Source organism: Rhipicephalus microplus, chromosome 3 (genome assembly GCF_043290135.1).
Source record: "Rhipicephalus microplus isolate Deutch F79 chromosome 3, USDA_Rmic, whole genome shotgun sequence".
Lineage (NCBI taxonomy): Eukaryota > Metazoa > Arthropoda > Arachnida > Ixodida > Ixodidae > Rhipicephalus > Rhipicephalus microplus.
In genome coordinates this window covers 76,506,411-76,531,878 of record NC_134702.1, presented here as the reverse complement: position 1 = coordinate 76,531,878, position 25,468 = coordinate 76,506,411, and the positions used below count along the sequence as shown (strand labels likewise).

The window sequence follows — 25,468 nt, the reverse complement described above, 5'->3', positions numbered from 1 at the left end:
ATAAAGAGCGGACACTCCCGTACGGTCCTTCAGCCCAGCTACTGCGCTGCTTTCAGCGCCACGAGTTGTTGGTCAGACCCAATAATGTCTTCGGCATAAATGACAACAGGACAATACTTGAACTGGCATATTTAATAATATTATTTATCACCAGCCAAAGCTTCAACAATGTGTGAACAGCAGCGTAATTGCACGTGTTGCCTTACGGACCCGTAGTGGGCCCACCGCTGATTCGCAAAAAAAAAAAAACAATTATGGCGCAGGGGCATTTGACAACTGCGCAAGCAGTGGGCATTATAAGATATCTCAAATCACCCGATGTTTAGCGCACAGTCTTTCGTTTTCTTACGGCATGGTTGAAGTGTGCATCGAGAACCGAAGCTAGGTTAGCAATTAAAACGTCGATGTGCACGAAGCCTGATTGTGCTATCGCATTCCCCTCTTGAAGGCGAAGCTGAAGCGGATCTAAGAGGCAACGTAAAAATAAGCGTATGGTTAATATCTGCTCCGCCAGGTGCTTCAACGATTACAAGGAAACCGTCCAATCTCTCAATGAACTCATGCAATTCAATTTAAACAGCTATTGGGACGGTAAGTTGGTTGCTGTCTTAAGTAAACCAATTATCCGACATGATATCATGATATGTATCCGCACAAGCATTAACCACAGCAACAACCATCAATTTTGTACCAGTTGAATTTTCTACAAGTTTTTTTTTTGAATATTCGGAAACTGGAAGTGCGTTACTGGAAGTACTTGTAAGAGAAATGAGAATGTCACGCATTGCTCGCCAAACCTAATTAGGTTTCGAACATACTGCGATGCTTATATTAGATAGAAAGACGAAGAAGAAGTACATGGTAATATAAGAATAATGTAGTGTTTGGGGCACATGTATATAGCAACAAACCGAAAGTACAGTACTGTTGGTTTACGTTGCATATGCATGTATGTTAACGTCGCAGCGCCTCATTCTATATACACATAGCGTTCTAATGAATAACCCCCCTCCCCTCACCTGTGGTAACGTGGTCATAACTATGCGTAATGTTTCACCGAAAAAAGAGTGTAAAAAATGAAGTGTTGTTGCGGAACTCTCGTGTGAACGAAACACTTGTAGCAAAAAAATTTCCTTTCCGATTTGCTAACATAGTAACGATCTAGCGCCATGCTGCCTCTCTGGAAAACGATGCAGCTCGAACAGTCTCGGCTTTAGAATGGTGCAAGTTGACTTGGTTTTACTGTCACTCCTTTTTAGTGCGTAGTATTAGTATTTTTGAGCCATCATTGCTTTTAGCAACATTTTTTTATTTTCGCTTCTGTTTCAGCTACAGACGACCGGCAGATGGTGGCCAAGAGTCACCCAAGTCGGCCAATGCCTTGATGAAACATGCGTCGATAAAGGTGAGCGATTAGTAGATTAGTGAAATGTATTACCACGTGGCGTCCAACTTAATATTGCTGGCCCCTTTGCGAGCACATTCATTCATGTCTAGAAATTATAACGTAGTAAATTAATGAAGAAATTATGGATGATTATTATCTCATGGCAGCCGCTAAGAATATTATCCTATAGGCCAGCATTGAGAGTAATATGTTCTGCTACATGTAACTGGCCGAATGAAAAATATGTAAGATAATATTGACGCAGGATTTGTCATTAGCGAAGAGCTCCATTCATCCAAGGGCAAAAACCTCTTACTTTGCTCAGGGAAATCTTTATGAATTAGGCTTTAATGTACCGGAGTAATGAGCCTATTTGTTTTCAAATACACTACTATAAGGTTATTCAGTGCGTATTCTACGCAACGTTCGTTAAATATGCCACCATAAACACGATGCGAACCATTGCGGTAGTTTAGTGGCTCTAGTACTTGACCGTCGACCCTAAAGACACAAGATCGAATCCCACTGGGGCCACTACGTTACAATTATGATGTAACGCTGCATGCCCGAATGCTGAGATTCAGCTGCACGTTAATAAACCCCGGATGATTGAAATTTGTGAGCCGTCTGCGACGGCGCCCGTCTTAATCATATCCTGGTTTTGAGACAACCATCCGAAAAATTACTATTATAAAGACTACAGAGGCGCGCGTGCTTTTAGAGGGTGCAGCACGCTTGGATATCGCCCCTGCTCTTTTTCCATGCAATGTGAGCAAGTATAGCGTGATATTAGAGTCTGAATCATTTCCATCTCTTAGCACAGGTAGAAAAATAGACGGCGTCTACAATATTATTTAGCATAAAGTTTATTTCTAATCTGTGCCGTAGTTTCAGCGCATCAGCTTACTGACACGGAGCCGGCGTAAATATCTTTCGCGGATTAGAAAGTTTGTGATAGTTTGAACATTGTATTTTATGAGAATAAACTTGTAACCACACTTGAAATATCTCAGTAAATGAATAACGCGGCGAACGGTCATGCACATAGGTGTACTTTAGGCTGGCGATCACGCTCGTAAGTGCAGAAAGCTTAAATTAGGGTGATTTATCCAGTATTGGTGGTAACGTATTACCTGTAGTGGTTTTACCAGCAACGCGTCACTTTATTCGGTAACTTTAACGTTTGTCGTTACTTTTAAATGCGTAGCACTTAACCGACCAGCTTGTCGCCCACCCACCGCCTCATGTCGCTTGGTCACGCAGTGGTCAATACACCCTTGAAACATGATTAACAATGCCGAAAACCAGAGTAAAATAAACTAAACAGATCTGGAACAAAGAAAACTATACAAAAAACTCAAGAATAAATTGCACTATCTTACCTAAAATGACGAAAACCATTTTGAAACATTAGGCCAAGGCCCGCGCCACTTGAGAACGGGCGCCACCACGGCGGTAAGCGCACGATTATAAAAAAAAAAATTACTGGCTGTTGCTGCACCCTAGTGCAGGTTTCGCGGTATAGTGGAGCTGAATTGGGCATGTAGCATGGCTGAGTCACTCCGATGTCACCGGCCATTTCGTTAAAATCACGTGACCTGTTACGTCACCATTCTTGCCTATATCTACTTCGTTTCAACCACAATAAACGTTGTTCATCACCCGACTGCAGGCCCGCTTACATGGTGGCAGCGGTGCCTAGCTGAAATGGCCACGCCGCCAGCGATTTTGCCGTCAACAATCTTGCCGCCGCCAAAACCGCTGGACACATCGGGCAACGCCTGGCTTACATGGAAAACTTGGAAGAGTGAGTTCACGCTATTTCCCACTGCTACCCAGTTGACAAAACAAGCGAAAGAAGTGCAAGCAGCCACGTTGCTAGTGATTATTGGTGAAAAGGCAAGGAAGGTATACAGCACCTTCACGTTTGAGGCTGAAGAGGACAAAAATAAGGTAGACATCTTAATTGCCAAGTTTGAAGATTTCTACAAGCCAGAAACGAACTTGACCTATCATGAATTTCTATTTGGATCCAGAAACCAATGGGAAGGCAGACGAGGACCCTGCTGCGCGTACCCTCAAGCCACCTGGTGCCGGAAAACTGTGCCCAACCAAGCTGTCCATAACCGTCTCCAGGAAATCCGTCAACGCCAGAGGATCTACTACAATCGCCGCTCCAGGCACCTGCCACCTCTATCACCTGGCCAGAGGGTGCCTACATACGATACCCATGAAAAGACCTGGACACCTGCGGTCGTTCTAAGGCCAGCTGAGACGCTGCGCTCCGCGGTGGTGAAGACGGAAGAGGGCCAGGAAATTAGACGCACACACGAGCATCTGCAAGACGCACCTACACATCCCGAAGAGAGACCTCATGACGGGTCCGAACTACTAGAGGACGCCCAGCCCGCTCAAGAGCTACGGAGAAGCACAAGGCCACGCCGGAAGCCCTGCAGCTACCCACAACCAGGAAGACCAGTGTAATTATTTGCTTCCCTAAGAAAAGGGAGATGTAGCATGGCTGAGTCACTCCGATGTTACCGGCCATTTCGTTAAAATCACGTGACCTGTTACGTCACCATTCTTGCCTATATATACTTCGTTTCAACCACAATAAACGTTGTTCATCACCCGACTGCAGGCCTGCTTACAGGGCACAGTACTAAGAACTGCGCCAAGACGTACGCAGGAACAATATTAGTCCCACATTAATTGCAAAATCAGTGCTGGATTAGAAGAGATGCAGCACTATATATTAAACGTATGATACAGTTTTAGACTGCTACTGTTAGGCGCCCGTTTCTGCGTCAAGTGGTTGCACCGTCAGCGCTGTAGCGTAACAACGTGGGCGAGTGTGTTCCACAGAAATTGGGCAAATCCTCCTTCCTGTAAAGCAGGGGTGAGTGTCAAACGAAAAAAAAAAAGGATCAGCCACGTGAATTCGGCGAGTAATGCTGGACAGCAGCTTGGTGGCAAGTAAGTGAAATTGACAGCTAATTTCTTAATCTTTCCCCCACCTTACGGATCCCCGCAGAACTCATTTGCATAGCTTGCTGGTAGTGGGTGTGTACCTCTCGCCCACGGCACTTGCAAAAGACGTCGTGTGTTTCATGCACCTTATATTAACAACACACCAACCCACACCAATATTAGTTGTTGGTGACTTCAATGTATAGATGAAAACAAGCAAGAACTTTCTGCTGCTTATCCGCAAGAACATACCGTCCCTTTCCATCGCAACTAATCCCACTTATGTAACGACCTAGCGAAACACTTGCGTATACCTCGTCATTGAAGACCATGCATTGGTGCAGCAATACAAATCGGATCTCTACTCACTTCTCTGACCACAAAGCTTCCTTCAGCAAACGGGTGTTTCCCTGAGAGAGGGAGAGAAAAAAAAATTGGCAGCATATCCACGGAGAAAATGATGGAGAGTGGGGCGAAGCATTCGTCCGTCCATTCGTTCTTGCTTCCTTCCGTCCATGCGTCCGTCTGTGTGACCGTCCATGCGTCCATCCAACCGTCCGTGCGTGCGTCTCTTCGTGCGTCCGTCCCTGCGTTCGTCCATGCATCCGCCCCTGCGTCTGTTCATGCGTCCATCCACGCATCTGTCTGTGTGTCCGTTCGTCCATCTATTCAACACTCCAAGTACCAACATCTCGCATCTTTTCATCATATATTCGCCATATAGAAGCACCGCCATCCAGCGGACATTCCAAGGACTAAGCGAGAGGTGGAACACGCACACTTTTTTACGGTTTGTGCTTCGTGTCTACTTCACACCTTTAACCACCTCGAGTTCATAGTATATACTAGTTCATTGTATTCATGGCACTGCTGCTCAACGCTCGCTAAGCCTTTCTAAAACCAAGGAGGTTACGCCCTGCGAGTATAACGTAGCGACCTTTTCCTGTCAGATAGTGCTCAATGTACATGCCAATGGCTGCTAATAGCGTCACCCCCGGAAGCTTTTCAGGCCTGCGCGTCACGTGACGTGATGTCGACGACGTCACATCGCGCCGGCCGGCCGGCCGCCCTTCGCTGGGTGGCTGCGCCAGCCGCGAGCGCCCTTCACGCCTACCGACTCGGGCGAGGTTCCTTGACACCATGTCCGCACGATTTATCAAGGTATCCATTGATTGTATGGTTTAACGCGCCGACGCAACGCAGGCGATGAAGCGCGCCGTAGAGGAGAGCTCAGGATCAAGTTTTACTACCTGGGAATCTTTATTGTGTGCCGAAATCTCGTACACACGGGCGTTTTTGCTTTTCGCCTCCATCAGAAATGCGGCCGCCGCAGCCGGGTATCGAAACTGCGCCCTAGTGCTCAGCAGCGCTACGCCTTAGCCACTGAGCCACCGTTGCGGGGGAACTTATCAAGGTATCAAGAAATAATGAATATCGTGAATGGAATAATGCGTATTTATTTATCACAGCCAAACGCCGTCTGTACAAATATCACAGTGCACATTGTTCTCGGTCCAGGCAGACGACAGGCAACACAAGATGTTGCCCTTAATGCTGAAAATATGCCAAAAGTACAAAACACAATATCTTGCCACATAAAACTCAGAAAACAAAACAGATTGTAACAGCAAAAACATCCCCGAGCTTTGGAACAGAAAAAGCACACTTTCATTTAAATTGTAGGTTAGAGGAAAACATACCATTCGTTTATCATAGTAGCAGTAGCAACACAAGGTATCAGGTTCAAACACTTGCCAAAAAATACAATACAAAAGAACACTGGTGACTAAATTGTGGTCCACAGCATGATAAATGACAGAAAGAAAAGTAATTGTACTGCCACAGGTAGGTGCATGTCCTAGGGAAAAAATCAAACAAAAATCTAAGAAAAAAACAAATCACAGTGCACAACATGTCTGTACACAGAGTGCACAAGGAAAGTGTACACAGCTTACGTACCAAAACGGACTGTACAACTGCTACAGTGGGCACCGAGGCAGTTCGAGTTAAAAAAAAAAGAAAAAGTACAGCACCTTTAAAAGCTAACAACTTGTAAAAAGATACAAAACTGGAAACAAGGCTCAAACAAGGGAATGTATTGCTTGAGCCAGGTGGCAATAAGTGCAGCGCTCCTCAGACAGCATCGACAGATTGTTCAAAATTTCCAACAAGGAACTTACTTTTTGAACTGAGTCTGGTACAACAGCGCTACCAAGGTTCTTGATTGGTTAACCTTGATAGCAGGCAAAGACTTCAAGGTTTGCAAACACGGTCAATGACGCATTCAAACAAGGTTCACGATAGTCGATAATGTTCAAAAACATGGAGCACTCTTCTTTATGAATCACAGTCCACTTTGGAGACACTGACACCCCTTGCAGGCGAGCCCTTAGTTCTTCGAGGGACGAAAACCGGTCTCGTTTTTGCTCCGCTTCATATGACGCCAGCGACTTTTCTACAGCACGGGCGAGTTGGGAGGCTTCTTGTCGGCTCCTCTTGGCGTCAGGGGTTTCTCTCGTGCTCTGGTCTCGTACTGATAGGTAGGACGGACAGCCGGAAAATACCGTTGGGACAGATCCAGGACGCAACCGTGGTACTGGGAGTGCAACTTCAATAACTCTCCCTGTCCTTGGATCCGTCTACGATGTCGTCTTCTCAATGCATGAAGCGTCGAAATGATTCGCGCACACCTGCAAAAACGTTTCAAGAACGTCTGAGACGCCACTTCTCAAAAGAAAAAAATGCGCTCCCGTTTGCATGACCGCGTTTACAGTCCGTGTAGCTAAAACAAAGTCTACCTACGTTTCGCAAGCATCTAAATAAAAGCGCTGCGCTAAGCGGTACAAGCAACATGAAAGGAAACACGGGAGCGTGATGTCACCGCACTCCACGAAGCGCTTCCACCGAGAGCTTGCAAGAATGGACGACACCACGGCACTGTTAGTGAACAAAGCGCAGCTGACCATCCTTGCTGCGAACGCTGCTGGCGTCAGCGCTTCGCGAGGCCCGGCGGCCACACGCTCAAGTATTTCCCATCATAGGTGATTTCTACCCGAACAAGCAACGACAAGCTAAGAACAGGAGCATCTCAAATTCTTACCTTAGTGCACGAAGTCGGCACGAAGTCCTTCCTAGGAATGGCGCGTAGCCATTGTTTGAGAGCGTCGGCGTCTTTAGGGAAGGAAAACACTTGTATCTTCTTTCCTGTTTTGTAGTTGCCGGTGCATCCGGGTACACAACACTTATTCGGCATTGTCGCATCACTCCAGCATCACGCACGCAAACGAAATTGCCGCAAAACAACAACGGAAAGCAACAAACGTGAAACACCGTCAACACCACGCCGCCGAACCGTCACCACCGCCGCCCGCGCTGCGCTCGCTGCCGCTGCGGCTTCCCCGAGAGTCGGCCGGCCGGAAATTACGTCAAATTGCTGGGCGCAGGCCTGAAAAGATTTTCCGGGGGTGACGCTAATAGGGATCGCAGCGTGCGCGTTAACTAAAAGCCAAATGCTCTTGTCTCTCATTCCCCATTAGCAGTTATTGACATGTACATTGAGCACTATTTTTTATTGTTCAACAACGCACAGAAGAAATCTCTCACCCGCACTACCTTTGAGGTCAAAATGTTATACTTGTTACACACTAATATGACTACGAGGGACAAACGTAATGTTTATGATGATGTCATCACATATCATCGCAGCTTGCTGAAAAGTGGCCCGATCGCGGAGGCAATGCAAAGACATGTGATGTGCCTCCAATGGAACGCCACGTAAAATGCAGAAAGCTTTCGAAAAGTGGTGGGGCAGCTACAATGCATACATAGTTTTCACCTTTGAATCGTCTTAAGTGAATGCACGAAACCCTGCGGTTTTTTCCTTTCTCAGTTTATAGATGAACCCCTACGCTTCATTTCAACAACGACAACTTCATGCACCTAATGTGATTTTTATTCCACTTATCCCGGGAAGTTTACACAAAGATTCTTCTGCTCATGTTCACCGATTTCATAGAGCTTGTTCCGACGTTCTTTTGCCACAGCGGCGTCCAGCTGTCAGCCTTTCGAGCACCTATTAGAAATGGAGTTGTTGCCTATAAGCTCGACAAGTTGTAGTTATAAAAAACTTCATACAGTTCAGTAGAGCCCATTATCAACTTTGTTTTTTTAGGATAAGATTCTTCTATCGGCAAATGTGGGTGTGCATTTTCATATTTCCTCAATTTTTGAGCGAACGAAGCTCGCCTTAAGCATTACAATATTCTAAGCAGTTATGCACGAGAAAGGTTGAAAATTGTGTACCTGGGTAATTATTTTTGCTCTGAACCGAGCCATTTAAGCATTTTTTTAGGAGTGAAATATCTAAGCATCCATCTTATTAGTAGAACATGATTGTATATATTGTAAACTTTTTTAAGAGTTTGCTGAAGTTTTTTAGGTATTTTATGTTTAAATAATATTTCATAATTATTGTCACAGCTCGACCAACGGCTTCATCGTAGTCATAAGCCGTTATATGTAATCAACTGCAGACACGTCACATGTAATTACAGCTAATGCTTGACTACTCACTCGCAGGTCATAAGATTTTTGATAGAGGCGTAAATGTTTGAGGGCCGTGTGCTCAAATTCACGTACAAGGCAAATAACCTCAGCTGGTTGTAATTTGCAGAGCCTTCTCGTACGGCAGGTTCGTTTGGCACGTGTTAGATGTAACAGGTAGGCTATACCGCAGGCATCCAGTAAATAATACCTTGTACAATCCAAATCCAGTAAATATTACCTAGTACAATCCAAAATATTCAAGCCCAAGCGCTTAGGATATGCCTTGGTTTACCCCGCTGCGCATCGATAGCTGAAACAATTGCCTTTGCACAGGACTACTCGATCATGACGCACATCACCATTGAAACGATGCGTACGTACCTCAGGCAACATGCTAGGAATCCTTCCCACCACTTGGCAACCCTCGCTACTGAGAGGCCCCGCACGAAATTTAGTGCAATTGTCTGTGCTCATCGTGCGTCGTTTACGTCAGGTTTTACGCCTGCTGAGAAACTGGTGTATCCTCCGTGGTGCCTGACACTTCCACAAGTACGTGTTTCAATTCCAGGAATACAGAAAACATCAAATTTGCCTTCATCAACCCTAAAACAATTGAGCTTGAGCCATCTGCACGAAATGTACAACAACCACGTGCACATATACACCGATGGTTCAACCACAGTGTCTGGTTCTGGTGGTGCGGTGGTGATTCCAGCTAGAGGAATCACTCTGCGAATCAAACTGTCACATGTCACTACGTCCACAGCGGCAGAAGTTGCGGCTTTGCGTGGCGCCCTAGAGTACATCAAATCCCAAAGACTGAGTAAATTGGCTGTGTTTTCCGACTCAAAACCAGCCCTACAGAGCATGCAGTCAGTCCTTCGACGAGGTTGCCATGAACAATTAACTTACAAAGTTGTCAAGCTTGTTCACCACGTCACAGAAACAGGCCACGAGGTCAAGTTTCAGTGGCTTCCTTGCCATTGTGGGATCAGTGGCAATGATTCCGCAGACAACGCGGCTCGCACATCGCACCAAGAAGAACACACCCTTCCAATTCCTTTGTCAGGGACTGACGCTGCAAAGCAACTTCGTCACCTGGCGCGTAGTCTGAGTCTGCAGGAGTGGAACACCCCAAGCACAAGACGTACGAGACTATACCAAATAAACCCTCGACTGGAACTTCAACCTCCATCCGGACTTCGTCGAGGTGAAGCTTCACTTCTTTGTCGCCTTTGGTTGGGGGTTGCCTTCAAAAAAGCACATAGAGCCCTCATCAGATTGACCGACAATGCGGAATGCGATGTCTGCTGCACCAAAGAAGACATCGACCATCTGATATGCCAATGCCCTCGATTTGCCTCTGAAAGACAGAAGCTTTCGGACACATTGCGACAATTGGACGATCGGCCACTCTCTGTGCAGATGCTACTGGAACACCGTCATCGCCTTTCGTCGGCTCAAAAAGCAGTCAAAGCTGTCTTGTGCTTTTTGAGGACTACAGGCCTATGTGACCATCTTTAACTTTTGTGTAGTGCCACCGCTGCATACGCGCCAGCCGATTGACTGACAATCCTACTTTTCTCTCTCTCTCTCTTCTCTTTCACCTCTCTCTCTTCTCTTTATGCCCTCTCCTATTCCCCCAGCGTAGGGTAGCAAACCGGGCATGTTGTGCCTGGTTAACCTCTCTGCCTTTCGTCTCGTTGTTTATCTCCCCCCCCCCCTCTTCTCGTACGGCGTTCTCAAAGTCATATCGTGGTTCTACTACGTTGAACCCCATCAATTAGAACAGCGCTGTGGTTCAGCACATTTGTGCAAAGTATTCTTGTATTTCTGGTAAAGCATTTCTAATAAAAACCTTGTTAGGCCTAGACATTTTACGTTAAAATTAACTGTGCGATTTGTTACATTGTTAACTTGCAAGGGGTTCTTGGAGCGAAGGTTGTTATTTGAATTTCTGACCATAGCATTATGTCAGAATGTGTATTTTTTTCAGTAATGGTAACAGATTACCTTTCTTTGAAGGTAACGAGTTCTTTTTACGTTAGCGTAACGAGTGACGTAATTAATTACCTTCCTTCCGTTAACCCGAACAATACCGAACTTATTTTACGCCACGCTTCTTTCAAAAAATGCACAGAATCATCATTGCGAAAGCAAAAAAAAAAAGTCACTGCCATACCCACAAAGCGAATGGTGCTAGAGGAAGTTGCTCAGATATGATCAGACAACGCGCGAATCATCCCTACACTTCTCCTACCATCATATATAAACGTGACAACGTTGTAATATATTCATTACATACACAATGTTTATTAATTTACATTTGGACGCACTATATACATTTTGATGAAGTATATACAAGAGATCTGCTTTTGCAAATTAAAAAAAGGGTGTCCCTCAATGAGCTCTGCAACTCTTTCTTTAAACATGATTGCTTTATGATGGACGCACTATATACATTACACATACACCAGAGAGCATAGGTGGCTTTTCTATGTCCCTTGCGCCATAAAACCCGACTATTCATCATAAAGTACAAGAAGGGCGTTCCCCCATGACCTCCGGGACTCGTTTGCCTTTAAAGATTATTACTTCATGATCCCTAGTTTACATTGCCAAGGGTGAATCGATAATGGGACGCAATGAAACGTTTGACAAGGTAACATCGATACAGGTGCCCCTGATGGTGGTGGGACGTTGCAGTCGTACGTTACGCATCGGAGAGCGTAACATGACATCATGTGTCGGACTAGCCAGTCTCTTTGAATGATGTTGACGTTCATATCTGCGACGAATACGAAAGGACCGTGTCATACAAATCACTCAGAGGCTCTACGATTCCTTCGGGAAGACTGAACGTGATTACGTGTGGCGACTTGCGTAACAGGATCCACGGAAGCCAAGGCCGCGCTGTTTCCTTGGCTTCTGGGTGGTTCATGTGGCCGAGTGGTAACGATGCGAGTTCAATGCGTGCCGAGAGTGGTGTGCGCCACCACAAGCGGCGGCGTGCCATCTAGCGAACATTCTTGGAATCAATAGAAAAATGACTCCTTGGGTGGGGACGCGCCATCTAGTGAGAAATGTTGGAATCAACACCGCGAGCGCCGACCGGAGAAGTGTACGTACACTGGAAACACTGGCCTACAAGCCGGTAGACTGCCGTCGCCGCTGAGCAAGGCGCGAGCATTAAGGGTCATGTTCATTTACCAAAGGCGATTGGGAGGCGAAAGATACCTCCGCTTTGTTCTGCCCCACCACCCTCCGAAATATTGTTCGATTGACTGGGCCTTTGAACCAGGCGCAATCCACCTTAAGAGATCAGAGATGAAACGAGCGGCGGCTTGCTATATAAAAGAGTTTGTTGCTACTTCTGCACCTAACGCGGTTTTCGTGGTGCACCTGGGTGTGCAAAACCTTCAATAGTTTCAGGCCACCCCCATGATCTGTCCACCTATGACGAAGCCATGACGTTGTGTGATGACGTCAACATGTGGCACTACGTCACGTGATTTAACTGGGACTTCATGATGCCGTTGTGATGACGTAGCAGATTTTGGAATTAAGTGACGACATCAAAAGATGTTTTTTTTGCATGACTCGTGCTGACGCCACCGACGCGGGACGCCGACGGTCAATTGCCATGTTTTCTGAGATACCGAAGGCTTTTGCTTTGGTAGCGACAGGAACAGCGGGGCTCAAAATGTTAGCGAGCCATGGGTACAAAGGAATTGATGATTGATTGATTTGTGGGGTTTAACGTCCCAAAACCACGATATGATTATGAGAGACGCCGTAGTGGAGGGCTCCGAAAATTTTGAACACCTGGGGTTCTTTAACGTGGGGGGGTACAAAGGAAGGTAACTTGTAAATAGGGCAACACATTTACCGGCAATACAAATGGTTCAAGGAGTTATTTTCTGTACTAATAACCATTTCGGTGATTTTCATAAATTTTTGAGCGGAAGACATTGGAACAATAACGCCGATAGGTCTTTTTCCTAGCCGAGCACGTGGAACCCCCCCTCCCCTCCATCACCTTTTTTGCACCAATTCTACTACCGTACATTTCGTGGCCGATCCCCCATGGTGAATTGTGCCACTTTTCTATAGGTGAACCTGAATAATGCATGATGGCACACAGCAAGGGCGCTTTTTCGTAATACTTGCGTCATATAGACGTCCAGCTCAAGCTATCAGCTGTCTAGCCTAACTCCCATATTTCAGATGCCACTTCGTTTTAATGATCTTTATTTCGTATATAATGGGGTAAAGTGGGTGATACACATATTTAAGTTCGGCGATACATGGCGTGTTCGTTTCGAATACCGAGGAACTATTTTTGCATTAGCTGTTGGGGAGCAGCGAACGCATTTTGTGGTGCTCAAAAAACATGAAGTGCGTGTGAATAAAAGAAGTATGGATAGAGAAAACCGGGTTCCCCCACTGATGCTGCTTAGACATTGGGTTTCTGATAGGTGTGCGGTTGATGCGAAATCAAGTGACCTACATTCTCGTACGTTTTCTACGAGAGACATCATTAAGTGATGTATGGTGATCCAAAGCATACATGAAAAGAGTTCTTTAGGCGGAGCGATGGCCCACATGGTCTGCCAAGATAACCACGTCTGTGGAAATATCACCGCCACCACCATCACCACAAAAGGAAAGAATACCCTGCAGTGTTATACACATTTTGCATAGCTGTAAGCACACCAGTGACCAGGTTATGCGTACTAAAATTTTATAGTAATCAATGCTTATTTATTCATGTATTTATTCATTCATTACTTACCGACCTAAATACAGTTAATTCAGAGGCGGAAAGAGGCGGCCTAAAAACTTACTGAAACGCTTTCACAAAAAGTTTTTCACACGGCTTGTGATGAAAAAAAAAAGTAACGAAAGTTACAGATTGTTTTAAGAAACGCGCCACTTTATACCTGAGGAATATGACAAATTTGCAGAAAAACGAAGCAGTATATAGGATTACTACAGCGAGAGAAACATTGAGAAATTTTGGCGCTACTTAGACCCGAACAGCATGCACCCTATTCTATTCTGTTTACTTTTGCCCCTTGCGCTCTTGTCGTGAGTGATATTTAACTGATCCTATATACTTGTTCGTTTACACACCACTTGAATAGCATATGAAAGGAACATGGTTCAGAAAAAAAAATGGAATGATCTTTGAAGGTTCCGCGACAGTTAACAAAATCTGGCGCTAACAAATGTTGACAAAGCTCGAGGCGCAAAGTCCTTCGGCATCATCACACTCGACTTCTCGCGATTATGTAATATGGTGAGGCATCGCGTGGTTTTTCAATGTAAATGTACAATACGCTAAAAATATTTTAGAGCACGTGTGAAGAACGCCATAACAATGTCCAGTGTCCCCTAAAATTCACAGGTGGAACCTCCTGCAACCGGGTGAAAACATTGAAATATCCACCGTGGCGGTGTAGCTGTTATGGTGCTCGGCTGCTGAACCAAAGGTTGAGGATTCGATTTTAGCAGCGGGTGTCGCAGTTCGAAGCAGGGGAAATGGTGAAGGCCCGTCTACTGTGGGTTGTCAGTGCACGTTAAAAAACACGAGATAGTCGGAATTTCGGGAGCCCTCTCCTACGGGGTCTCTCATAATAATATTGTGGTTTGGGGACATTAAATCCTATGTATTAGTATTATAAGAAAACTGCTTTATTATTATTATTATTATTATTATTACTATTATATCACTTTAAATATTTAAAATTCTGGTGCTTAGATCTTAATATCGCTTTTGTTTTCCTCTTGCAGCACCAGACTCTCCACCACCGCACCAACTAAATAGTTCAGAATATTTCAGCTGCAAGACTATTGACTACGTGAGCGTCATACCTGCTCGTGTAAGTGTGAAAACAAAGCAGTTTGTTCACTTGCGCTGTTACGCATGGATCCGTCAACATTTGTTTCGCGGTACCCTCTGTCCACATTGACATTCTCAAAATTGATTTTTTCAAGGTGATAGGATGCGCACTGGTTGCTGCCTTTCATTATACCTTAACACTTAAGGGCGTAGCATTTGTTGCATGCCAATAACAATATCAATACGCGGGGCAGGTTGCATGGCACAAACTCACAGAGTTACAAATATGCGAATGTAGCTATCTGAATACGAACGCGATTGCGTTCAGCAACATCATGCGTTCAGCAACATCATGCTGTAATTACACTGTTCGTTCGCGAGCGGGAAACAAACATGAGCTCTTTAATTTTAACGTTTGTTCTCAAGCACTAACAGAAGCTTCACGTTTGGCACAAAATGAACCGCTTCGGATAGATTAAGGTGTTCTGAATAACGAAGCCTCCGTGTATGGTGTAGAAAAAATACCATCAATAGGATGTTTACTTTTTCTAACTTAACTATTCGAACATAATAACGCACTTAGATTGTTAATGGGTGGTGAAACTCCGCAATATTGACATATAGTGTATATTGTACAGTATCAACTCGATACTATCGTGGAAACTTTACGTGCTCAAACCAAGTTATGCGCTTTAATACGCACCAGTTTGCTTACTGGAGCGTCGATAAACTAATAAAATACTATGCTGTAGTTTTCTATTGTTATTGAATGGCGCTTTTTATCTATTATTAGAATAGAAGAAATGATTGAAAAGCAAAGGTAGAGAGGTCAACCAGTCCAGGATAACCGGTTTTCTACCCTACACAGGGGAATGGAACTTGATAGATTGTAAGGGGGATAGAAGAGAGAGGAAATGGACAGAAAAATAGCACATCACACAGTACGTGCACAAGCACTTTGTCAGCAAGAGTTCATCAATCTGGCGTTGAACGTGACATCACTATCACAGTCGCTTTTCCAGGTTCGTGTTTCGCAAAAAACTTCAGAAGTTCCTTGGTCGTCTTCCACTGCAATGTCGTTAACGAACGACATGAAAGAACTGATTCGACAGACACTTGTCTAGTGTCAGGACGGTCTATACTGGACGCCAATGAATTCTTCGGAAGATTATAAACCGGGTAGTCACACATGATATGATGTAGCATCTCGTCGTGACTACAGGCATCGCAGAGAGCATTGTTGGTCACTTCAATGCGGGAGAAAAACGATTTCGTAAATGCCACACATGACCTTAAACGTGGCAACGTGGCGTGTCTTCGGTAGAGTCTACTTGGCATATAAATACATCAAAAAGTGCCAGTGGTGCTAATGGTTGGTCCGGTTGGTCTGTCAGCTTGGTGGGCACCATAGAGATCGCGTGACCGCCTGTGCAAGCCATCGAAGACTGCTGGTCTCGTGAGATCTTGAAAGAGGTATGGTGTCCTTATCTAAGCCGTGAAGAGCAGCCGGAGCGGAATTATCAGCGTTTTCGTTTCCTGTGACGCCGCAGTTACTTGGAAGCCACTGAAACGTCACGTGGCTTTCTCATGCTATATATAATGAAGTTGCGGAATATAAAATGCGAGTTATTTGCATGGCACGCTACGCAGTGCCGATAGTATCGTTTGAAGGGCTGCCTTGGAGTCGGTAAACATCGACCACTGTTGAGGCGGTTCCCTATTGGCCAAACGAAGTGCAGCGTGCAGAGCAGCGAGTTCCGCAGCTGTTGACACCATGGGTTGGTAAGACCTAAAGCTGATGGTACTAGATCTTGCTGGGACAACCACTGCATTGGGCGAAAAGTGAAAGTTTGGGGAACCATCAGTATAGATATGTATACTGTCCGCATACCTCTCGCGCAAAAGAATTCGAAGCAGTTGCTTCGGCACAGGCGAAGACAGCTCAGATCTTTCCCAGATTTCTGGTACACTGAGATGTATACTGTGGATCGAACAAGGCAACATTAAGGCATCGATTGCTTAGATGTCATGGTGAAGTCCGAGGGAAATTAGTTGTTGCACTGGCATTAGTTTTGAGGAACGTTGCCATGGCCAGTCTAGAGGCACGTGCTCGCTCCTTCAAAGGAAGCGAGCGCGCTGCTACAGAGCAGCAGTGACGACGCTAGGCGTCTGTTGAAGGCAGTGTGGCTAAGTGATGACAGGAAGCACGTACAAAAGCTCTGACGTGCGTTCTCAGAATTTTTACCATATAGTGAGCTTGCACTGAACGGTCATGAGCATTAGCAATAGTTCTCTCTGTTGACGTATCCATCTGTGCAACTGAAGGTTCATTCAGAGTGTTTGTGCCTGAACCACATGCAGAACGCTCATATTTCTTTTGCAAGTAGTGCTCAGTACAGGCGGGCTATATCTCAGAAAACCGAGGAACGGCGCTCTGTAGAGTTTCAGCGTCGTATCTACTGACATACCTCACATCTTTCCTGCCAAGAACATGAACAGCTGAGAAATTGCCGTCAAACGCTGCTTCGTGTAGGCCAAGTCAGGGCTGCAGCAGAGGTCGTTGTTAATGATTACGCCAAGAAACCTGTGAGTTCTGGCGCAACAAATGAACCACCCGTTAATTGAGATGACATAAGACGTCATTGGTCTCCGAGTGAAGGCCACTAGTGCGCATTTTCCTGGTTATATGCTCAGGCCTTGTTTGCACAAATAGCTCCCTGTCAAAGTTGCAGCTCTTTGAAGCCACGCTCGTATCTGAGTACATGTGATTGCCGAAGTCCAGACGCAGATGTCATCTGCGTATATTTAAATCTCATTGATAGTTGGCATTAAGAGGCCTGGGGTGCGGCCTCACCGGTAACCACCGCCGGGAACGCACTCCCTCACCAGAGAAGGATTGGCCACCCTGGTGCAGTATCTGGCCACTACCTCCTACATGCATACGTCAAATAACTCACGGCCCTCAGTTCCCAGCAGCTGCGAAGCAACTGACCATGGCGGCGATCAGATCTGCAACGCAGCAGAGGGTGCTAAGAATCTCTGGACTACAGGCTGTCATGAGTTGCGGTGATGGCGTAGTGGTTAGAGCATCCGCCTCGCATGCAAGAGGTCCGTGGTTCAAATCCCGGTACCGCGCAGTTCCCAACCGGATTAAAAAAAAATCCGCGTGTTGATGGAACTGCATTAAGAGGCCTGGGGTGCGGCCTCACCGGCAAACACCGCCGAGAACGCACTCCCTCACCAGAGAAGGACTGGCCACCCTGGTGCAGTATCTGGCCACTACCTCCCACATGCTTACGTCAAATAACTCACGGCCCTCAGTCCCCAGCAGCTGCGAAGCAACTGACCATGGCGGCGGTCAGATCTGCAACGCAGCAGAGGGTGCTAAGAATCTCTGGATCCGGACAGGCCGCCATTGGAACCTGAACTTGGCAACGTTTAATGCTAGAACCTTATCTAGTGAGGGAAATCTAGCTGTACTATTCGAGGAGCTAGAGGGTGTTAAATGGGATATAATAGGGCTCAGTGAGGTTAGGAGGACAGATGAGGCCTATACGGTGCTACAGAATGGGCACGTCCTTTGCTACAGGGGCTTGGCAGACAGAAGAGAACTGGGAGTGGGGTTCCTAATTCACAGAAACATAGCTGGCAACATAGAGGAATACTATAGCATTAATGAAAGGGTGGTAGGTATTGTAATTAAACTGAATAAAAGATACAAGATGAAGGTGGTACAGGCTTACGCGCCTACATCCAGCCATGATGACGCTTCAGTTGAAAGCTTCTATGAAGACGTGGAATCGGCAATGAGTAAGGTAAAAACACAGTATACTATAGTGATGGGCGACTTTAATGCAAAGGTAGGGAAGCAGCAGGCTGGAGACCAGGCAGTAGGAGATTATGGCATCGGTACTAAAAACGCCAGAGGAGAGCTACTAGTAGAATTCGCAGAACGCAATAATTTACGGATTTTGAATACCTTCTACCGAAAACGAGAAAACCGCAAGTGGACATGGAGGAGCCCTAATGGCGGAAATAGGAACGAAATAGACTTTATAATGAGTGCACAACCTGGAATAGTGCAGGATGTGGAAGTGATTGGCAAGGTACGATGCAGTGACCATAGAATGGTACGGTCTCGAATTCACCTAGACTTGAAGAAGGAACGACAGAAACTGATACGCAAGAAGCCAATCAATCAGCTAGCACTGAGAGGGAAAGTACAGGAATTCAGAGTGTCGCTGCAGAACAGGTACTCGGCTCTTAGTGAGGAAACGAACCTTAGCGTAGATACAATGAATGATAATCTAACGAGTATCATTACGGAGTGTGCAGTGGAAGTTGGAGGCAGGGTAGTTAGACAAGACACTGGCAAGCTTTCCCAGGAAACGAAGAACCTAATTAAGAAGCGTCAAATCATGAAAGTGTCAAGTACAACAGACAAAATAGAACTGGCAGAGCTTTCGAAGTTGATTAATAGACGTAAGGTATGCGATGTAAGAAGGTATAACATGGAGAGAATTGAACACGCTCTGAAAAACGGAGGAAGTGTCAAAGCATTGAAGAGGAAACTTGGGATAGGCAAAAGTCGGATGTATGCACTAAGGGACAAAGAAGGCAAAATAACTACCAATATGGATAGGATAGTTAATATAGCAGAGGAGTTTTACAGAGATCTGTACAGTAGCCGTGACAACCACGGCCTTAATACTATAAGAACTAGCAGTAACCCAGATTACACCCCACCAGTAATGATAGAAGAAGTCAGGAAAGCTTTGGAGAGCATGCAAAAGGGCAAAGCTGCTGGTGAGGATCAGGTAACATCAGATCTGCTGAAAGATGGAGGGCAGATTGTGTTAGAAAAACTAGCCACCCTGTTTACGAGGTGTCTCCTGACGGGAAGAGTACCAGAGTCTTGGAAGAACGCTAACGTCATCTTAATACATAAGAAAGGAGATGACAAGGACTTGAAGAATTACAGGCCGATCAGCTTGCTGTATACAAGCTATTTACAAAGGTAATTGCTAACAGAGTAAAGAAAACATTAGAATTCAATCAACCAAAGGAACAAGCAGGATTTCGAACAGGCTACTCAACAATTGACCACATTCATACTATCAATCAGGTAATAGAGAAATGCTCAGAGTATAACCAACCCCTATACATAGCCTTCATAGATTACGAGAAAGCGTTTGATTCAGTAGAAATATCAGCCGTCATGCAAACACTGCGGAATCAGGGTGTAGATGAAGTATATATAAACATTCTGAAAGAAATCTACAGGGGATCAACTGCTACCATAGTGCTTAATAAAGAAAGCAACAGAATACCAATCAAGAAGGGTGTAAGGCAGGGGGACACAATTTCCCCAATGCTATTTACCGCGTGCTTACAGGAGGTTTTCAGAAGCCTAGAATGGGAACAGTTAGGGATAAGAGTCAATGGAGAATACCTTAGTAACCTGCGCTTCGCCGATGACATTGCATTGCTGAGTAACTCGGGGGACGAATTGCAACTCATGATTACGGAGCTAGACAAGGAGAGCAGAAAGGTGGGTCTTAAAATTAATCTGCAGAAAACGAAAGTAATGTACAACAACCTCGGCAAGGAGCAGCGCTTCGAGATAGGTAATAGTGCACTTGAAGTTGTAAAAAACTACATCTACTTAGGGCAGGTAATAACCGCAGAGCCGAACCACGAGACTGAAGTAACTAGAAGAATAAGAATGGGGTGGAGCACATTTGGCAAGCACTCTCAAATTATGACAGGTAGTTTGCCACTATCCCTCAAGAGGAAGGTATATAACAGCTGTATCTTGCTGGTACTTAGCTACGGAGCAGAAACCTGGAGACTTAAAAAGAGGGTTCAGCTTAAATTGAGGACGATGCAGCGAGCAATGGAAAGAAAAATGGTAGGTGTAACCTTAAGAGACAAGAAGAGAGCAGAGTGGATTAGGGAACAAACGGGGGTTAAGGATATCATAGCTGAAATCAAGAAGAAGAAATGGACATGGGCAGGGCATGTAGCGCGTAGACAGGATAACCGCTGGTCATTAAGGGTAACTGACTGGATTCCCAGAGAAGGGAAGCGGGTTAGGGGGAGACAGAAGGTTAGGTGGGCAGATGAGATTAAGAAGTTTGCGGGTATAAATTGGCAGCAGCAAGCACAGAACCGGGTTAACTGGCGGAACATGGGAGAGGCCTTTGTCCTGCAGTGGACGTAGTCAGGCTGATGATGATGATGATGATGATGATGATAGTTGGCAAGCACGTAGCTAGACCAACAAGTGTCTGGTTGAATAGCGTGGGGCTGTGCATTCTGACTTGAGGGATGTCCATGGAGGTATATTGTCGTGCAGGTGGGCCACCATCTGTTAACACAGAGGGACCTTGCAGCCAGATAAATTGCAATCCACACACAGACACACACACACACACGCGCACCCACACACACACACACACGCACCCCCCCACACACACACGCGCACCCACCCACCCACCCACACACACACACACACACACACACACACACACGCACCCCCCCCCCCCACACACAAACTCGGCCACCGGGGCCAACTGCCACAAATAAATCGAGAGTCGCCTCATGTAAGACGTTATCATATACGCCTCGCACATCAAGGAACAATAGTGAAGATAGTCGCATACAGTAATTTTCATGTTATACGTTACCAAAACGAGAAAAACGAATTGTTGGCTGAAAATTACGTGATGCCTGATTAAAAAAAATTGGGCAGGCGAAACTTCAGTGCAAATTACTAACTTTGACATCGGATTTGCTAGCAAAAACGGTTACTTGAGGAGCGTGCCGCGTGAGCGAAAGTTTCTTCAGCCACAAAAGTACATACATTGCACTTACACATGTGAGAGCTTGCTTTGTTATTACAGCTGATCGTGGCGGCTTCCTGCCAGGTTGAATGCGGCTACACCGTGTTCGAACATCGTGCGGATGGTGTCAAATGCTTGGTGAGCTGTTCAATTTTCACATGCTGTACAGAACAAGCTTCATGCGACTGCTGATCGGAAGCGTGCATTTTCAGTTAGTAAATGTTCCGGTCTAATTCAGGTAATTCACCAATAACACGAGGCGTAGCAAAATCTTGTTGAATACTATAGAATAAACTAGAATATTTTGGTTGAGCATTTTATAATAATTATTCCTGTTTTATAAGGAACTACCGTTACTTTTCGTTCGTGCAAGCCTGGCGTTAATGGAACATTCCCCGCTTGGGCCAATTAGGACTCGGACATCTAAGTTTCAAGCTATATACCTTTGGATGAGAGGGCATAAGCGGGCATATTTGTCGTCACCGTGATAGCACTCAAGCTTTGAATCGTCCGATGGGTGTTAGTTGAATACACGGGCAGCGCACGCATACAACAGTCTTCCGTCGATGCCAAAACAAGGAAATACTATTATGAGCAAAGAACAAGAAAACATTCACGAAAAAGGAAACTCTTAGCGTTACAAAAGGCTATAGTACTCTCATGATCCGTAGAAAAATTTCTAGCTTTCTAAGAAAGAAAAAGAAACGACCCTTGAAAAAAAAAGGCTTTCCATCATACGGAGTATACTGTTGTTGTACTATTATAAATTATTACGACACAAAAAACTAATAAACTGCCCATCGCATATGAGCCATAAGAGCACGCTCAATATCTGCTGTGTAAGACACTAATTCGAACCACGCGGACAAGGAGTCATTATGGCAGACAGCCCATTAGTTGTCAGATCCCGGCATTGCTAAATCATCCAGAATTGACCGAACGCACTAAGAATTTGTTGAAATCAATGTTAATTAAAAAGATTGAATACAGCTGGCTTCCTTTCAATCCTCCTAGTCGTCTCAAGTGGGCTGCTAATGGAGTGCTACTGATGTTAGTGACGAACAACTTGAATCGCACAATGTTTTCAACTTTTGTATATATGTTATCGGCTCACGTCATATGCTGCTTTATTGTATTATATTGTAAGATGATAACGTATGGCATGCCTTTATCGTGCAAATATTTAATTCGCTACAGCCAAATCTGTTAACGGAGCAAGAGCCTCTGTGAGGTCATGGTGCCTTTTGCTCTTGCCACCTTTCTGTAATGTTACAGAAGAAATAAAGGATTACTTACTAGAATTGTTCGGCCGACTTATAAGTGTAAATGCGAGTGTATTGCTATTAGTGTATTGACATTGCTGAACAGTCTGTGTCGGTTTCTGAAGATTGTTGAAAAGGCTGTGTCGGTCATCGTGCGAGCCACAGTGGTGGTGCAATAATAGTTACTGCATGATGCGGAACAGTGCAGTAAACCGAGAGGAATAAAAGACACATGATATAAAGGAGTACTGTCCTAGAGAATACCAGTTTTCTTGTCAATAAAGCTCGACTCCAGATGACTAACATCGCTGTGCTAATGATAAGAATCATACCCAAACACTTGGAACACAATAGCGTACGCTTACAGCTGCTCGCCTACCCATATCAGCTATACTTGTCGGATTAGAGGTCTTCTTTGGGGTAGTTGGTGCATTCTTGAGCACATACTTAGGCAGCGCTATACCGCGGCTGATATTTACAGTCGGGAAAACAAAAAAACACCGGAAGGAGACATCTCATAAATGCCACTCGCCATGTACACTACATTTTATGGATGACTGTAAGGACAATAGCCTCTTTCTTTGGATACTTCCAGACAGAACATTTAGTCTGTATGTCTTCTTTTCTGTCTGTCTGCCTGTCTGTATGTTACGCGATAAAGCCACCCGACCTAAGTTCAGGCACTTGCTGAAGACCCAGCCATCTTGAACTGGTGGCTTTGTTCGTACTTGCGGACATTGTCAAGCACAAAGCAAACATTAAGCATAGCTGAAGCGCAACATCAATACGTAAGTATTCTGTGGTGTGTTTCTGTACTAGAAAATACGTTCACACGTGTTTCTAAACACCCTAGTGTTTCTTACGTGTACTAAGAATGCGACGGTAGGCACAAAATCATGGCCGGCAGAAGAATGTCGTCTTTCTATGACATTTGCAACGAAGCACGTCGATACGCTTCCAATTTTTTTGTGGTTGAGTTTTTCTCCCTGCACTAAAATACACTCATTTTAGAAAAATAAAGAGACAAAACGACAAGGACAACAATTAAACTAACGACAATGACAACAACGAATACAGACGCGTTTTCCCGAAACATATCTTCTTCTGTAATATAAAGAAACATTCGATAACTCATTTGCGCTGCATCACCTTTTCAGCCAAGACTTACGCGTGCGAGAACGTGAATGCAATGAATGAATTACATCTTCCTTCTTGCTCGTCTTTCAGCTGGAGTACAGTCGTACATCGAACATAGAGAAGTTAGGAAAAAGAACGGGAGTGTACAGAACTGGCGTTTGCAAGAAGGGCTACTGCACTCTTGGGAAGAATTCGATGAACATTACAACTGACGACTGAGTAGTGTGCAGGCCGTTTGTTGCAAGGCCAAAGTGCGGGAGTTTAAAACATAAAACAGAGTGGTCCCGGTACACTCTGCTACGCCTGCACTGTAAGAGAGACAAGCGACTCACTTTAAACTGACACTCAAGTAAAACAGTTGACGCCAATGGAAATAAATGTTTTGCAGACGGGTACATTACGCCTTTGACCTGTGAAATTTATCGTTTTGAATAAAGAACTTTGGACTATGGCACACCTGCATGTTTCTGTAGCGTTTATGGCGCAAAGGTGCCTTTCTGCAGCTAGTTCGGCCGCACACAATACATACATGTTATTTTCAGCTGAGCCTAATATAGGCTGCTGACTACCACATGAAAAGCCTCTTTGCAAATAGTGCTGCCTTTAAGAGGAGTAGACTGCTTTCTCGCGTGGAAATTTTGTCAACCGATTGAAAAAAGCACGGGAAAACGGGTGAACACAATCTTTAATCTTTCAGAATCCACACGTCATACTACTTACGCTTATTATATATGTTCATATCATATTGCGTAAATTACGGAAAAAATGTCAATTTCTTGCGAATTATCTTTTGCATGACAGCTATGTTTTTCTGCCAAAGGTACTATACATAAATATTCTTTCGAACTTGAAAAAATAGCACCTCGCGCTTAAAGCCTGAAGTTAGAAGATACATTTTAATAAGTTGCAAAATCTTGACATGGGGCTCTATTTATTGTGCCATATTGACTCTCCTTTACTCGCTTGACTACGACATTTGTGGTTTCGCGTAAGCTGCTTCGACCCCACCTGTCTTGATCAGTTCAGCTGATTAATCACTGGACGTTGTTCGTCACCGCTATGGCTTACTCTCGACCTCATAATGCTGGTATTGATTCTCCAGTGAGACGTTATGGCGGGCTAGTTGGTTCATTTCTGTTAGAAGTTCTTAAACTGCGTGAAATCACTGGGACACGAGTGTGAAAACACACAAAACAACACGAACGCAGACTTCCAACTGTTAAGCTGGCATTAGTCAAACAAAGTGACCACCATCTGTGGTCTTTTCATTTATTTCTTTGTATCTGGCAAAAAAATATGGTGAGGTGGGCAAAGTTAGAGCCGGCTATCCCCACATCAAGGCAGTAATGTACAAGATACGCACACAGGTACGAAAAGTAAAGAAAAAAAGAAAATAAACAACAGGAGGCACTATGTTCACACGTATGTAAATAATAGTGCTTATAACGCATGAGCACTGTCTATGGGCATAGTACAG

At 44.9% G+C, this 25,468-nt stretch overlaps 1 protein-coding gene across 3 annotated transcripts in view; it reads left to right on the top strand.

The window, feature by feature from the left end:
• Positions 1-24,423, top strand: part of LOC119160005 (uncharacterized) — a 69,506-nt gene extending 45,083 nt beyond the window's left edge. The window contains exons 12-15 of one of the 3 annotated variants that reach the window (XM_075889849.1): positions 1,330-1,405; positions 14,699-14,787; positions 21,653-21,730; positions 24,082-24,423. In XM_075889849.1, coding sequence (XP_075745964.1) covers positions 1,330-1,405; positions 14,699-14,787; positions 21,653-21,730; positions 24,082-24,210 — 372 coding nt within the window. In that variant the 3' untranslated portion in view covers positions 24,211-24,423. The remainder of the gene's footprint in view (positions 1-1,329; positions 1,406-14,698; positions 14,788-21,652; positions 21,731-24,081) is intronic. The other 2 variants (XM_075889847.1, XM_075889848.1) reach the window with 2 other exon arrangements.
• The last annotated feature ends 1,045 nt before the right edge of the window (positions 24,424-25,468 follow it).